The sequence below is a fragment of the Myotis brandtii genome, unplaced genomic scaffold (assembly GCF_000412655.1).
Source record: "Myotis brandtii unplaced genomic scaffold, ASM41265v1 scaffold2658, whole genome shotgun sequence".
Classification (NCBI taxonomy): domain Eukaryota; kingdom Metazoa; phylum Chordata; class Mammalia; order Chiroptera; family Vespertilionidae; genus Myotis; species Myotis brandtii.
In genome coordinates this window covers 152,796-166,382 of record NW_005360118.1, presented here as the reverse complement: position 1 = coordinate 166,382, position 13,587 = coordinate 152,796, and the positions used below count along the sequence as shown (strand labels likewise).

Genomic DNA, 13,587 nt, shown 5'->3' with positions numbered 1-13,587 from the left:
GGGTGAGGGGTGAGGAGACTGGGGGGAGGTGAGGAGACTGGGGTGAGGTGAGGAGACTGGGGTGAGGGGTGAGGGGACTGGGTGGGCTGTGGAGGTGAGGGGTGACGGCCCCTTGATGCGGGGGTTCTGCGGGGTCCGGTGGGTGGCCCGGCACAAGGGCGTCAGAGCCACTCACCTCCTGCTCCGCCAGGGCGCGCAGGTTCTGTCAGCTCCGCCGACGCCAGGGCCAGGGGCCTGAGGAGGCGCTTCCGGAAGACCCGCCCCTTTCCGTTACCAGGCCCGCCCCCCGGAGCTGGCCTCTTGTTCTCATTGGCTAATATTCTGGAGAGGAAGGGGCGGGGCCTCCAGCACATGGCTGCACCCAAGTTCCAGCCTCGAGGTCTCATTGGCTGTGTCCAGAGTAGAAGGGGCGGGGCCACCGGAGGCTGGTCCCTCGGGCACGTGAGTCTTGCAGGCTCCGGTGGAGGAGGGGCTAAGGTGGGGGCGGGTAGAGCTGCGAGGCGAGGGCGCTCCCTGTTCTGACAGTTGCGTTCCTCTTGGCTTTTTGAGGGTAAGATCGATCGTGCGCGGCCCTGTTCGCCGGACCGCTGTGTCGGCGGTGTCCGGGCAGCACTCGGCACAGCAGGCGCTAATAAACATCTGTTCAACGAATAGCTGGATGCCTGAATATTGACAGTCTTCACAGCTACCACATCGTCATTGCTGCATCTGTCTTAACAGAAGAGGAAGCCGAGGCTCGGGGAGATGAGGCAGGCAGGGCCCAGGTACTAGTTGCAGCTGAGAGAGCAAAGCTTCCAAACCAGGTCTGCGAGGTGCCGCTGGCCTCCAGGCGGTGGGAGCGCAAACCACCAAGCAGGGACCGGGGAGAGAGAGGCCCTGCCTGCCCTTCGAGAGGCTGCGCACAGGGCTGTGGTCGGGAGGAGGCCAGAGAGACTGCTGGGGCCTCTGTAAGCCAGTCCAGGAGCTCAGTCTTTAGACGGGGATGGACACCTTAGAAGGGTGGTAGGCGGAGCGGTGACATGGCGAAGAGGCCTCTCTGGCCGCTGGAGGGAGGCCAGAGAGGGAGTTGGCTGTTGCTGATGTTTGGATGAGTAATGATGGAGATGTGGACAGGGCAGGTGGTGGTCACGGTGGAAGGAAGTAAAGCCATTTAGAAAGTACACTTGACGGTTTGTAATGTGGCAAGTTCAGAAGGAAGGAAGGAATTGGTTACTGGTTAGAGGGCGATGCCACTGGCTGAGATGGGGAAGTGGGGGAGAGAAGCCCATTTGGAAGATTGTTAACCTCGTAAACAGCTTGTGTTTGAAATTCCTAAACTGGGACCCACTGAGTTTTCTCTCAGGAATTCCGATCCTTAGCAGACTGATTGCAGAGCAGAAAAAACAACTAGAGTTGAGCTAGATCGCCTGGGCACAGAATGAGTCCTTGCCTATCTATTGAGGAGTCTGCTGCCTGGGCCATACACCCTCCTCAAGCTGCCACCTTCCTGTCCCTTCCCACCTGTGAGCCACCCTGCATACTTGCTTAGACTGCCCAGAAAAACATGAATCAGGAATAACGCAATGAAGGCGGCTTCAGGAGGAGACGTTTACCAGGCTGAGGAAGGGCACAGGATTCCGGGCAGACGGTTCAGTGAAGGAAAGGCCAACTTTAGTGGAGAGTATGTTGGGCTCAGGGTTCTTGGGGAGTCACAGGGGAGGCTCAGAGATCAGTTGGGCTGGGATGTGAGGGGCCTGGAGTACCCTGCCCAGCAGAGGGAGGTGGACTGTCTCAAACACCCTGTAGAACCCAGGCCCAGGATGGGCTCTCAGGACACCCAGAGATGCCAGTGTGATCTGCCCATGCCCTTGTGCTTCTGAAACTGGTAACTGTTCACCAAATGTTTCCTTTATATCCCGGGCACGCAGCTAGACTGTATTTCCCAGCCTCCCTTGCAATGTGAGTCCTGGTTAGAGGGATGTAGATGGAAGTGCTTTGTGTCACCCAGGCCAGGTCCATAAAAGCCTCCCATGAGTGATCCTCTGTCTTGCCCTATATACCTGCTAGAGGTTGAGCCCAAGGCAACTTGGGAGTGACCTGAGGAAGTCAGGGAGGGCTCTGTCAGCACATGCCTTTGAATAATGTCTGGAGCAGAGTCTGTCTCAGCCAACTGAGCAGGAATTAAACTTCTATTGAGATTTCAGGGTGTATCTGTTGTGACTAGCCTTAACTAGTACAGATCTGCAAAACCATGGGGCACAAGGAGCTTGTTTGGGTCTGATGGGTGCTCACCAGAGGTTTATACCCTAGTTGTGCACAGTGGTTTCTCGTATTTTAACCCAGAACAGGTCAGATAACTTTGGCTGAATTTTAACATTAATTAAAAGCCAGCTGATAAAAACTCTGCTCACTGCTGCTCTCCCAGGGCTGGGCAAGCTGATGTGCCCAGAAGCCCACCCAAATGGACACTTCCCCAGGGTAGGTTACACAGGCACCGGAGAGGCAGAGGTCTGGGAACAAAGCTCTGCTATGGAAGGTAACATTTTGTGAGCACAGGTGTACTTTTATAAACCTCTCAGGGAGACTCCCAAGAGGTTAGGAGCCACTGCCCTGGGGTCCTCCCATGCGCTTTCAGGGTTTTAACTTCCTTCAAAGCTGTTATCAGGAGCCTAGATCTTAGCTTTTTTTTTTTTTATTTTTTTTATTTTTTTTTTGCTGTATGCAATTTCATTGTATGTCTATATCTTTTTTTTTTATTCTTTTTTAAAAAAATATTATAATAAGTATTACAAAGGGTATTACATATGTGTCCTTCCCCCCCCACCCCGCCCTTGATAGTCCCCTGCCCTCCCTTACCCCCCAGTGTCTTATGTCCATTAGTTATGCTTATATGCATGCATACAAGTCCTTCGGTTGATCTCTTACTCCCCTCCCTTCTGCCCCCCAACCCTCTCTGGCCTTCCCACTGCAGTTTGACAATCAGTTTGAGGCAGCTCTGCCTCTGTATCTATTATTGTTCAAAAGTTTGTAATGGTCTTTATTATCCATGAATGAGTGAGATCATGTGGTATTTTTCCTTCATTGACTGGCTTATTTCACTTAGCATAATGCTCTCCAGCTCCATCCATGCCGTTGCAAATTGTAAGAGTTCCTTCTTTTTTACAGCAGCATAGTATTCCATCGTGTAGATGTACCACAGTTTTCTAATCCATTCATCTACTGATGGGCACTTAGGCTGTTTCCAGATCTTAGCTATGGTGAATTGTGCTGCTATGAACATATGGGTGCACATATCCTTTCTGATTGGTGTTTCTGGTTTCTTGGGATATATTCCTAGAAGTGGGATCACAGGGTCAAATGGGAGTTCCATGTTTTGTTTTTTGAGGAAACTCCATACTGTCTTCCATAGTGGCTGCACCAGTCTGCATTCCCACCAGCAGTGCACAAGTGTTCCTTTTTCTCCACATCCTCTCCAGCACTTGTCGTTTGTTGATTTGTTGATGATAGCCATTCTGACAGGTGTGAGATGGTACCTCATTGTTGTTTTGATTTGCATCTCTCGGATGATTAGTGACTTTGAGCATGTTTTCATATGTCTCTTGGCTTTCTGAATGTCCTCTTTTGAAAGGTGTCTATTTAGGTCCTTTGCCCATTTTTTGATTGGATTGTTTATCTTCCTTTTGTTAAGTTGTATGAGTTCCCTATAAATTTTGGAGATTAGGCCCTTATCAGATATGACATTGGCAAATATGTTTTCCCACGCAGTGGGTTTTCTTGTTGTTTTGTTGATGGTTTCTTTTGCTGTGCAGAAGCTTTTTATTTTGATGTAGTCCCATTTGTTCATTGATCTTAGCTTTTTAAAATATTTTATTTTTAATCCTAACCTGAGGATATTTTTTCCATTGATTTTTAGAGAGAAAAATAAAAGGGAAGGAAGAGGAAGAGAGAGAGAAAGAGAGGGGGGAAACATTGATGTGAGGGACCGGGATTGGGATCAAACCTGCAACCGAGGTACATGCCCTTAACCAGGAATCGAGAGACCCTTTAGTCTTTGGGCCAACGCTCTAACCACTGGGAAAAACTGGCCAGGGTGATTTCCTTAGCTTTTACTTTATTTTCCAAGAATCCATGAATATTTCTTTTTTAAAAATATATTTTTTTATTGATTTTTTACAGAGAGGAAGGAAGGATAGAGAGAAACATCAATGAGAGAGAAACATCCATCAGCTGCCTCCTGCACACCCCCTACTGGGGATGTGCCCGAAACCAAGGTACATGCCCTTGACCGGAATCGAACCTGGTGCCCTTCAGTCCGAAGGCCGATGCTCTATCCACCGAGCCAATATTTCTTATAGACATGTCAAATTCAACATTTAAAGAAACCTCATTTAATCATCCAATTACCCAAAAAAGAAAACATGAATTATCTTCAATGTCACCCTATCAGATTTATCAGTCTTACCTTTGATGGTCTTGGCTTCCTGATCCTCAGTTCGTTTGAGTTCTGTCATTTCTCCCAACTCTGCCGCCACCATGAGCAGTACCCTCTGAGAGTCCTTGCTTCTTATCCTTACTGCACCCCACTTTGTTCTAATATCCCCATTAGCCAGAGAAATTCCCATTAAAATTTAGGACTGATTATGTCACCTCTGCTCTAACCGCAGCGGCTTCCCCCATCATTCAAGGAAGCTAGAGTCTAGCCTACGAGCCCCTTGATTGCCCACTCCACCTGTCCCCTCCTGCTCTTCCCTCCCCACTCCACCCCAGCCACAGCCTCCAGTATTGCCTCTCTATTGTAGCAGGCACCACCCACCTGGGAGCCCTGGCTCCTGCTGTCCCCGCAGCTAGGAATCTCTGCCCTCAGTACCTACATGGCTCGTGCCCTCATCTCCTTGCCTTTGCCACTTGTCCCCCTCCCCCATTGCTCCCATCCCCTTACTTACTTTTCTCTTTAGCACTTATTACTCTCTGACTTGCTATGTAACTTATCCTTCTTGGTGACTGCCTGTCTCCTTACTAGACTAAGCCCCACAGGGAGGGGTACTCTCTGTATTTTGCTCACTGCTGTAGCTCAGTGCCTAGCACACTGGTACTCAGCAAGCACCTGCTACATGGATTATTCCAAAAGCCCCCTGGTCTCCCTGCCATCCACTCCATCCCCTGACCCATGCCTGCCTCACCTAGCGGTGAATTCCACGGGGGTAGGTGGTGCCCTGTTCACCACTGAATCCCCAGCACAGAGCCAAGTTGGTGGCGGGTGTTCCAGAGACACTGGGTTCATCAGAGAAGGCCCAGGACTATACCTAATTCACTGTGGGTTTTTAGCACCTACAGAGTGCTGACATTTGGATTCACTCAACATGCAGCAATAGTAATGGAGTGCCTACTTATACTTGCTCTTTTTTATGTAATTTATGATTTTTTGAGAGAGAGAAACATCAATTTGTTTTTCCACTTATCTATCTACGCACTCATTGGTGGCTTCTTATATGTCCCCTGACCAGAGATCCAACCCGTAACCTTGCTGTCCTGGGACAACATCCTAACCAACGGAGCCACCCAGCCAGGGCTACTTGTACTTTCCATAAAAATTATTTTTTGTTTATTTTTAATGTTGATTTAATAGAGAAGCTGACCTGAGGGAAGCCGCATATGTTGCTGCAGACTATCCTGTGTGCCTCATGGGCATGACCCCCTGACCCCTGACCTCAGGCCTGGCTGCAGCACCGAGGGGAGGCCGAGGCCCCACGGGGCTGTGCTCGAAGTCAGAGGGGTGCAGAGGGTTGTGGAGGCACGCCTGTGCAGAGGAAGCAGGCGGCCCCACTCCCCAGCAGACAAACAGAAGTGAACTCAGGGAACAGGTGAAAGTTCTGAAGCCATAATTTATTCCAAGTGCACATAGAGGGTGTGGACAGTGACCTCAGCAGAGACACACATTTCCAAGCAGGTCAAAGCCGTTCAGTCTCCCAGCCTCAGCCCCTCCCTTGCCACCTCTCTGGCCTGAGCTGGGGCAGGGGAGAGCCTCCTAGTTCCCAAACAAAACACAGGAACCTAAGGGCTCAGGGAGGATCCCACAGCCTTATCTTTATTAGTATCTAGCAAGAAAAAATCAAAAGTCCCTCCCTGCTCCAACCAACCCCACCTCCACCCGGTGGGTCCTCAGGGAGCAGTGTCTGCCTGGGGAACGCCGCTGCCAGAGCTGTCCTTGGAGCCTGGGCCTCTGTGCATGGCCACCCGGGGCCTGCAAGCTGACCACAGGCCCACTCCTCCACACGTGGGGACGGAAGGGCAGCTGGCACTTCCCCAGCCCTCAGCTGTCAGCCTTGGACACTTTGAAAAGATCAGCGATGTCCAGCAGAGCTTGGCGGATGTGGTTCCCAAAGCGCTGGGCGTTCTGTGGGAGCCAAGACTCAGACCCAGCTCCAGGCGAGTCCCTGCCCTCTGTCCCCACCAAAGAGGACTCTCCCTAGCCAGGCAGGGCCCAGGGTGGTGCCCCCTCCTCAGGGCTGAGTGGGAGCAGGAGACTCACCGTCTCTGAGCTGGAGAACTTGCTGGAGATGTGGAAGAAGATGGTGTTCTCACCCGCGATCATGTAGGAAACCCCATAGCCGTCATCCGCCACCTGAGGCAGCACCCGGATGAAGAAGAGGTAAGCTAGACTGGAGCATCCGAGGCCGAGCTGAGGCTGCCTGGGAATCCCCACAAGATTCCCAGGAGGGGCCCCACACCAGATGCTGCATTTTCACTTTTCCTGAGGTCAGGACCACACTTAGGAAACAGTGTGAAAACCAAAGAGCTTCCCCTCCCTCCCCCAACCCCCCATCCAGGATCTCAGCTTCCCTCAAGAGGCTCCAGGTCACCGCCTCACTCCGGGGGTGTCTCTGGAACCCTGACTGACTAGCCCAGTGAGCGTCTCAGTGGAGAGCTGTACGCAGAAGGGAAGCCGGCCTGGCTCGGACCTGCTCCAGAGGGGTCTCAGGCACCTGTTTCCACGCAGGGCAGGGCCACGGCTGTGTTCCTGATCTGGTCTGACCTTGAGGCCCTGCAATCCCCACTGAAACCCCTGGGCCCCGTCCTATCTACTCATCCCCCTTCAAAGTCACTTACCGGGCCAAAGCCGCCACCAGCGCCCAGATGATTGGGGTACTTTTTGGGGTCAAACATGCCAATCTGGAATTGAGCAGTCTGGCTGGTGGAGAGGCGCCAGGGTTCAGAGAGCACCTGCAACGGGAGGCTGCAGCCTTAGAGACCTGTGCTCAGTGCACACCTGCTGACAGGTGGTGTCTGAGCACCTGCAGGAGCCAGGCACTGTCCTGGCTGAGAAAGCAGGAGGAACACGGTGCAGGACCTCCCTGACCGCTGCCCCACCCGCCCCTCTGCCTCCCCTCCTCCACCTGTTCCTCCATCAGCTCCGCCCTCCCCTCCCGCTGTCTGGACGCTGGAAGTCCCTTCCACAGGAACGTGCTGCCAGCTTGATTCCCCCAGGCTTCTTCACTTTCCTCAGGGGCACCCGTCACCCCTGACATGCTACACGTTTGTCTGTCCATCCCCCTCACAACAACACCAACTCCATGCTCAGTGCCAGGACCACAGGCCTGGGAGGTGTGGGACGGGAAGCCTGGCCCAGCCCTCCAGGAGGCCTTGGGGACAGGGGACACACCCATCAACAGAACTGACCTCAGCCAGGAAAGGGGAGCTGACCCCCAGGTACTTGGAGACCACGTACAGGCAGAAGAGGTGCCTGTCGATGCCAGCCCCCGTCATGGCCAGGCGGTACAAGTTCTGGTGCTTCTCTGAGGCTTTCCGGAAGAGATTCTGGAGGTCTGCTTTCTGAGGGGCAGAAGGGAAGCAGTGAGCAGCCCTGATCCTCTAGGCAGCATGAGGCAGAGGTGGGGGGTGTCACCTCACTGTGTGGCCAGGGGGGCTCACCGTGTGGGACCCCTGCACCATGGCCTTGACGAAGGCCGTGGACTCGTTGGTGCAGGAACGAACAGTCTCGGTCCGTCCTTCCCGGAACAGTCTGGTCATCGAAGCTTCATAGGTCAGGCAGAACTTGCCCTTGTCCTGGGAAACACGGAGGGGTGAGCCTAGCAGGTTGAGCCCGGCGCTGCCTGCACGGTGCCAGCCCGAGGGCCCCTACCCGGAAGTGAGCCAGCTGCAGGGCGATCTGCACGAAGGCATCGGGACTGGTCCGGCACTTCTTGATGAGGCCTTTGCCGAAGGGGAAGAACTGGAAGCAGTACAGCTCCACGTCGTCGGCCAGCGCCTTGGCCACCTGGTAGGAGCTCTCAATGGCCGCCTGGCACTGCGGAGACACAGGAGGGTCAGGAGGCTGTGCTGGGCGGTCTCAGGGCTCTCAACACCTTCGGGGGTTGAGAGGTACTGACACGTGCCCCGTGAACACCAGGCTCATCCCTCACAGCTTCTCTAACCACCACTGGCCCCGGATGTCCGTTCACCCTGTGGCCAATCTGGACTGGAGAGCTCTGCCACACCCACCGGGGCTGGGCTGGAGGGGAGGGGGCCGCAGAGCATCCAGGTACTTGTCACTCTCCCATGCCTGTCCCCATCCCTTCTGGGCCTACGCACCCGCTCAGGAATGTCCCACTGCAGCCGCTGAGGCGGCGTCAGTGTGAGGTTTGGTTTGCCCACGCAGTGCCCAGTCTCCGTGTAGCCCAGGTGGAAGATGTCAGTGCCCAGAGCAAACTGCAGGGAGAAGGTCGGGCTCAGAGCCGTCCTCGTCCCCCGCTCTCCCCCACAGCCTGCCCCACAGGACTCCTCTCTGGCCTGTTACCTCCCAGAGGTGCCCCATGACAGGGGCGTCTGCCCACGAGTGTTCCGTGTTGAGGCCCAACTGGGCATTCTTGAAGGCCACAAGGGTGAAGGACTTGTCGAACCACCTGCGGGAACAGCAGATGCGGTGATGACAGAGGCTGGGGGAGGCTTGGTGGCAGCGGGAAGGGGCTGTACCTGTTGTAGCAGTTGCCGTGCAGCAGGGCCTTGCCGTAGAGACTGAGGCTGGCCTCGTTGTCGGGGTCATAGCTGTGAGACTCCTCATCCAAGACCACAAAGAAGGCGGCGCGCTCAATGGCATCCAGAGCAGCCCTGTTCTTGCCGGAGCTGAAGAAGGTCTGGCGCGCCTGTGCCCACTCCACTCTGGGGTGTGAGAGCAGGGTGAGTACAGGGCCAGTCGGGCCAAGGACGAGGGCACCACCCAGGACCTGGCTGGACCTGGAGCTGAGCATGGTGGGCTGCCAGGCTGTCCCAGAAGGTGTCCCTGCCCCCTATGCAACCCCCTCGCTGCCCCCCAGTTAGAGGTTATGGCAGCCACGCCGCTGCCATTGCCACCAATGCCCTCACCACTGCGGGCGCAGTTTGCACAGAGGATGCTGTGCCTGGCGCGCCTCTTCCTCGGTCATGCCTCTGGCTCCAAGTCCTGGGGTGGGGCCACTCAGGCCACAGACAGGGTACCGCCCGCCCCGGACCTGGCTGTGGCTGAGCCAAGCCCCTCTCCCCAGGAAGACATGCCACTGGGATACCTTCCGCCGGCAGTGAGGGCCGCCAGCCGCTCCTCCCCGGGCTGGGGCGGGGAGGGGTCATCCAGGATCCTCTGGAACTGCAGCTCCAGGTCCCGGGGCTTGAGCAGGTTGGAGCCCTTGAGCAGGTTGGAGCCCTCGTAGAGCCACACCTTGAAAAAGCGGCCCTTGTGGTAGACGGCCACGTGCCTGCTTTCGTTGAAGTGCTGCAGCACGTCTGTGACAGAGCCAGGGCGTGGGCAGGGAGCACCTCCCTGCCGGCAGCCCTGGGTGGGGCCCACCCGCCATGAGCCTTCCGTGGCCCATGTGGCTCCTGCTGAGCCAGGCCTCTGTCTGGGCCTCCCTCCCTCCCTCCACCAGGGCCTGTGCTGGCTGCTCCCATGCTTTTCGTTTATGCCAACAACAGTCCTCAGAGGCATTTCACAGAAGAGGAAACAACACAGACTCCCAGTGTCAGAAGCGCAGGCTGCTGCTCCTGTCCCCGCCGAACCCCGCGAGCTGCCCTCCCTGTCAGTCAAGGGCAGCAGCACCCCTTCGGGTGCTCCTCACTCAGGAGGCCTGCCCTGCACGGGAGCCCCGCAGCGGGGACTCGGGGTCCCAGCACCGGCGTCATGCCTGTAAGCAGCAGGCGGCTCGTTTTGGTAAAAAAACTGGCCATCTTGACAGTTACACCCCGAGACAGCGGGGGTGCTGGTGACAAGCAGGTGGCAGGACCTAGCCGTGGCGGCCCATAGCCGGGAGGGAAGGGGCTCTGCTCTCCCTGACGGCCTCACCACAGACGCTGTGGCCATACCTGTCTCCTTGCCCGGGATCCGCGTGGTGTTGAACATCCTCTCCATCTGGTTGGAGCACATGGGCACGATGCCCAGTGCCATCACCTAGGCGGGAGGCACAGCATGGCTAAGACAGGGCCTCCTCTCCCTTCCGCCCTCGACCCCAACGCAACTCACAGGCTTGATGTCCTCGCGGTCCAGCTTGCGGCGGTATGTGATCATGGCGTGAACGATGTTTCCCAGGCGGGCAGCCTGCACGTCCGTGTTCTTGATGAGCACAAAGTCCTGCGAGAGAGAGCCGAGGCTGCAGGGCAGGGGCAGCGTGACAGGTGCGCGGTGCCACCTGGTTTCCCTGCTCGTGGCCTGAGGGATCTGTCCCTTTTCCCCAGTCCGTCCTGTGCTCACTGTCAGGTGAGCCTGCCAAAGATGGGATGCCCACCTGACCCCGTCACTCCTCGGCCCCAGCTCTGACCTGAGCTGCTTTCCATAACCTATTTGCTTGTGTTTTGTTTAGTTTGCCTTGAGAAAGGGGTTCCCACCACTAAAAACAAAACAAAACAAAAAATAAACAGCTTAAAACCTCAGGTACAGATGAGTTGTGTGTGAGTTTCTGGGAGGACAGGTGTGGGGAGGAAGGGAAGGACAGCATGCGACTCAGAACGAGCTGTGGCCTAGCCTGTGTGGCTCAGCGGTTGAGCATCATCCCATTCACCAAGAGGTCACAGGTTTGATTCCTGGTCAGGGCATGGGTTGCGGGCTCGATTCCCAGAAGCGGGTGTGCAGGAGGCAGCCTATTGATGTTGATGTTTCTCTCTCATCTAAGTTTCTATCTGTCTCTCCCTCTCCCTTCCTCTCTAAAACCAATAAAAACATATTTTTAGAAAGTGAGCTCTGGACAGTGGGAGACCACTGAGGGCACACGGCTGTGTGATCTGTGCTGTGCACAGGCCGGTGCTGGGGTGGGACAAGGGCCAGTCATGCAACATAGGGGCCAATGTGGCCTCCCAAGTGCTGAGAGCAGCAGCTCTGGATCCACAGATGCCACGCAAGCCTGTCCAAGGGACTCCCTGGTAATGGCACCATGGCCAGGAGGCCACTGAGGGAACCCAGGAAGGAAGTGACGGCGCCTGGGCTGGACAGCGAAGTGAGCCCGAGGGACCCTGCGAGGGGCTACTGGATTCTCCAGACCCTCAGTATCCCATCGCCCCTCAGTTGCTTCCTGACTATTCTCCGAGGGCCTCCCCCATCTTCCCTTTCCTTCAGGCCTCACCCCAGAATCCCCCCTTGTCTGTGGAAAGGGCCACCAGGGCTCAGGACACGTGGCTACCTCTTACCATCGCATAATAGTTGCTGTTCACCATGAGGGGATTCCTGCCTCGAAGGTAGATGTATTCTTCCCACCAGTCACTCACCTGCGGGTGGGTGCGAGGTTAGGGCTGGGGTAGAGAGCAGGGTGCAGGCAGCCAGGATATGAAGGGGGTGAGGGTAAGCCCAGAAGGGGACTCACATAGTTAGTTGCCCACCACGACTTGAGTACCAGGTACTTCTGCAGCCTGGGGGCAGTCTTGTCCTGGAATTCCTTGGCTAGTATCTCCATGCGCTGATACTTCTTGTCATCCAACAAGGGCCGCACAGACTCCAGATACTATCGAGCCAGGTTACTGTCAGTGTGGGGGCCAGACAGCAGTGGCTGCTTCTGTCCCAACCCTGTTCTGACCCAGCCCCAAATCCACTCTTTGAAGGGGACAAATCCGAGTCCAGCCTACCCTGCCCACCATGATGCCTGACACAGGCCCTTACCCGTTGAATGGTGGCTTGCACGCTGGGCACGGGAAGCTTGGGCAGGGACGTCTGAAAGCTGTACAGCATGGGCCGCCCACTGGACAGAAGGCGGACACAGGCCTGGGGGTGCAGAGCAGAGTGTGTTGGGCTGGGAACCAGGGGACAGAATGGAAACAAACTAGCCAACACCTGAGGAGCTGAGTCCCAAGCTCTCAGAACTAGGACAAACCCACGTGCAGGCACCGGTGCCCCCTGCCTGTCCCCTCCAGCTCAGGACCCCAAAGGGGGCGCCCAGGTCTCAGACCAGATGCCTGAAGCCCTCCACCACTTCTGCTCACCGCCCAGACTTTGGTGCTGCGGCTGGTCTGGCCATGCATCTCAAACATCCACCCATGGTAGGAGAGCAGCAGCTTCAGGGTTTGGCGGAAGAAGAAGATGCCCACGATCCAGACCCCCGTGGAGAAGATGGCCATGCTGACCAGTGCCCGTGTCTGTGGGGTCTGGTAGGGGACATACCTGTCGGAGGAGGGGAGAGGGGAAAGGGCTACAGGGGGTGCACGGAGGCCAGCCTCAGGGGAATTCTAACCCTGCACCCTCCACCGCTGTGAACCATTTCGGGGGAGGCACCTTCCTGGGCACACTCACAACTAAGTGCAACACACACACACACACACACACACACACGGACTAGGGACTGAGATGATGGTGGCCCAGGGGAGGGCTGCTCCTACAGCCTCTAGTGGCTATTGCCCTGTGCCTGCCCAGCTGAGGAACCCTGGCTTTGAGGCTCACCCAGCCTCTTTTGTGGCCCTGTTCCTCACCTCTCGGGGAGGTGTTTCTGGATGTAATAGACCAGCCCGTTGGAGATGTCCACATTGCAGTAGGAAGAACCCACTGTTGCCATGACGACAGCCAGCCAGCTGGTAGGGCTGCCAGGATACACACCCCTAAGGATGCCATTCTGTGGAGCAGAAACAAGCAAGCACCTGTGAGGTCCTGGTCTTCGCCTGGGTTTTCTCCTTTGGTCACCTGCTGTGTTCTTACTACTTCACGCCTGGTTTTCCCCTCCTCCACACCCCCATACCTGCAGCACCCAGTTACTCAGCGCCTGATGCCACTTCTTGCACACCTGTCTCCCCTCCACACCTTGAGCACACCTCTGGTTTCTGCACTGCTAGAGCCTGTTCCTCAGCAGAACTGCCAGCCAAGCTTGGGGTGGAGGACCTTGACAATAGAGCAGCAGCTGACACCTGGCCCCGCCTCTACAAGGCTCTGTTCTGCACCTGCTGGCAGGAATAGGCCAGGAGACCACCTGGGCGCACCTTGATGCGAATCAGGCGTTTCTTCCAGGCGTTGATCTCAGTCAGGTAGAGGTGTTTCAGCGCCTCCCGACTGAGCCGGAAGTCGAACCCATCTGGGGTCACAGTGAACTGGAAGGCCACAGCCTGGTGCGCTTCCGCCATCCTGGGGGTTGGGTGGCACCTGGGAGGGAGCAGAAAGGTGTTCGGGTGGGCTCA

At 56.1% G+C, this 13,587-nt stretch overlaps 2 protein-coding genes across 3 annotated transcripts in view; both read right to left on the bottom strand.

Moving 5' to 3' along the window:
- SYCE3 (synaptonemal complex central element protein 3) overlaps positions 1 to 242 on the bottom strand; it is a 7,665-nt gene extending 7,423 nt beyond the window's left edge. The window contains exon 1 of the mRNA XM_005868230.2: positions 176 to 242. The gene's annotated coding sequence lies outside the window, so the exon portion shown is untranslated. The remainder of the gene's footprint in view (positions 1 to 175) is intronic.
- Positions 243 to 5,841: 5,599 nt separating this feature from the next.
- CPT1B (carnitine palmitoyltransferase 1B (muscle)) overlaps positions 5,842 to 13,587 on the bottom strand; it is a 9,225-nt gene continuing 1,479 nt past the window's right edge. The window contains exons 2-19 of one of the 2 annotated variants that reach the window (XM_005868229.2): positions 13,393 to 13,552; positions 12,892 to 13,031; positions 12,409 to 12,586; positions 12,089 to 12,190; positions 11,796 to 11,933; positions 11,623 to 11,700; positions 10,466 to 10,573; positions 10,309 to 10,393; positions 9,519 to 9,732; positions 8,950 to 9,135; positions 8,774 to 8,879; positions 8,569 to 8,685; positions 8,120 to 8,284; positions 7,909 to 8,043; positions 7,657 to 7,809; positions 7,087 to 7,200; positions 6,509 to 6,601; positions 5,842 to 6,373 (exon numbers count right to left, since the gene is read on the bottom strand). In XM_005868229.2, the coding sequence (XP_005868291.1) occupies positions 6,290 to 6,373; positions 6,509 to 6,601; positions 7,087 to 7,200; positions 7,657 to 7,809; positions 7,909 to 8,043; positions 8,120 to 8,284; positions 8,569 to 8,685; positions 8,774 to 8,879; positions 8,950 to 9,135; positions 9,519 to 9,732; positions 10,309 to 10,393; positions 10,466 to 10,573; positions 11,623 to 11,700; positions 11,796 to 11,933; positions 12,089 to 12,190; positions 12,409 to 12,586; positions 12,892 to 13,031; positions 13,393 to 13,533 (2,337 nt within the window). In that variant the 5' untranslated portion in view covers positions 13,534 to 13,552 and the 3' untranslated portion in view covers positions 5,842 to 6,289. Of the gene's footprint in view, positions 6,374 to 6,508; positions 6,602 to 7,086; positions 7,201 to 7,656; positions 7,810 to 7,908; positions 8,044 to 8,119; positions 8,285 to 8,568; positions 8,686 to 8,773; positions 8,880 to 8,949; positions 9,136 to 9,518; positions 9,733 to 10,308; positions 10,394 to 10,465; positions 10,574 to 11,622; positions 11,701 to 11,795; positions 11,934 to 12,088; positions 12,191 to 12,408; positions 12,587 to 12,891; positions 13,032 to 13,392; positions 13,581 to 13,587 lie in introns of both variants that reach the window. The other variant, XM_014541208.1, reaches the window with a different exon arrangement.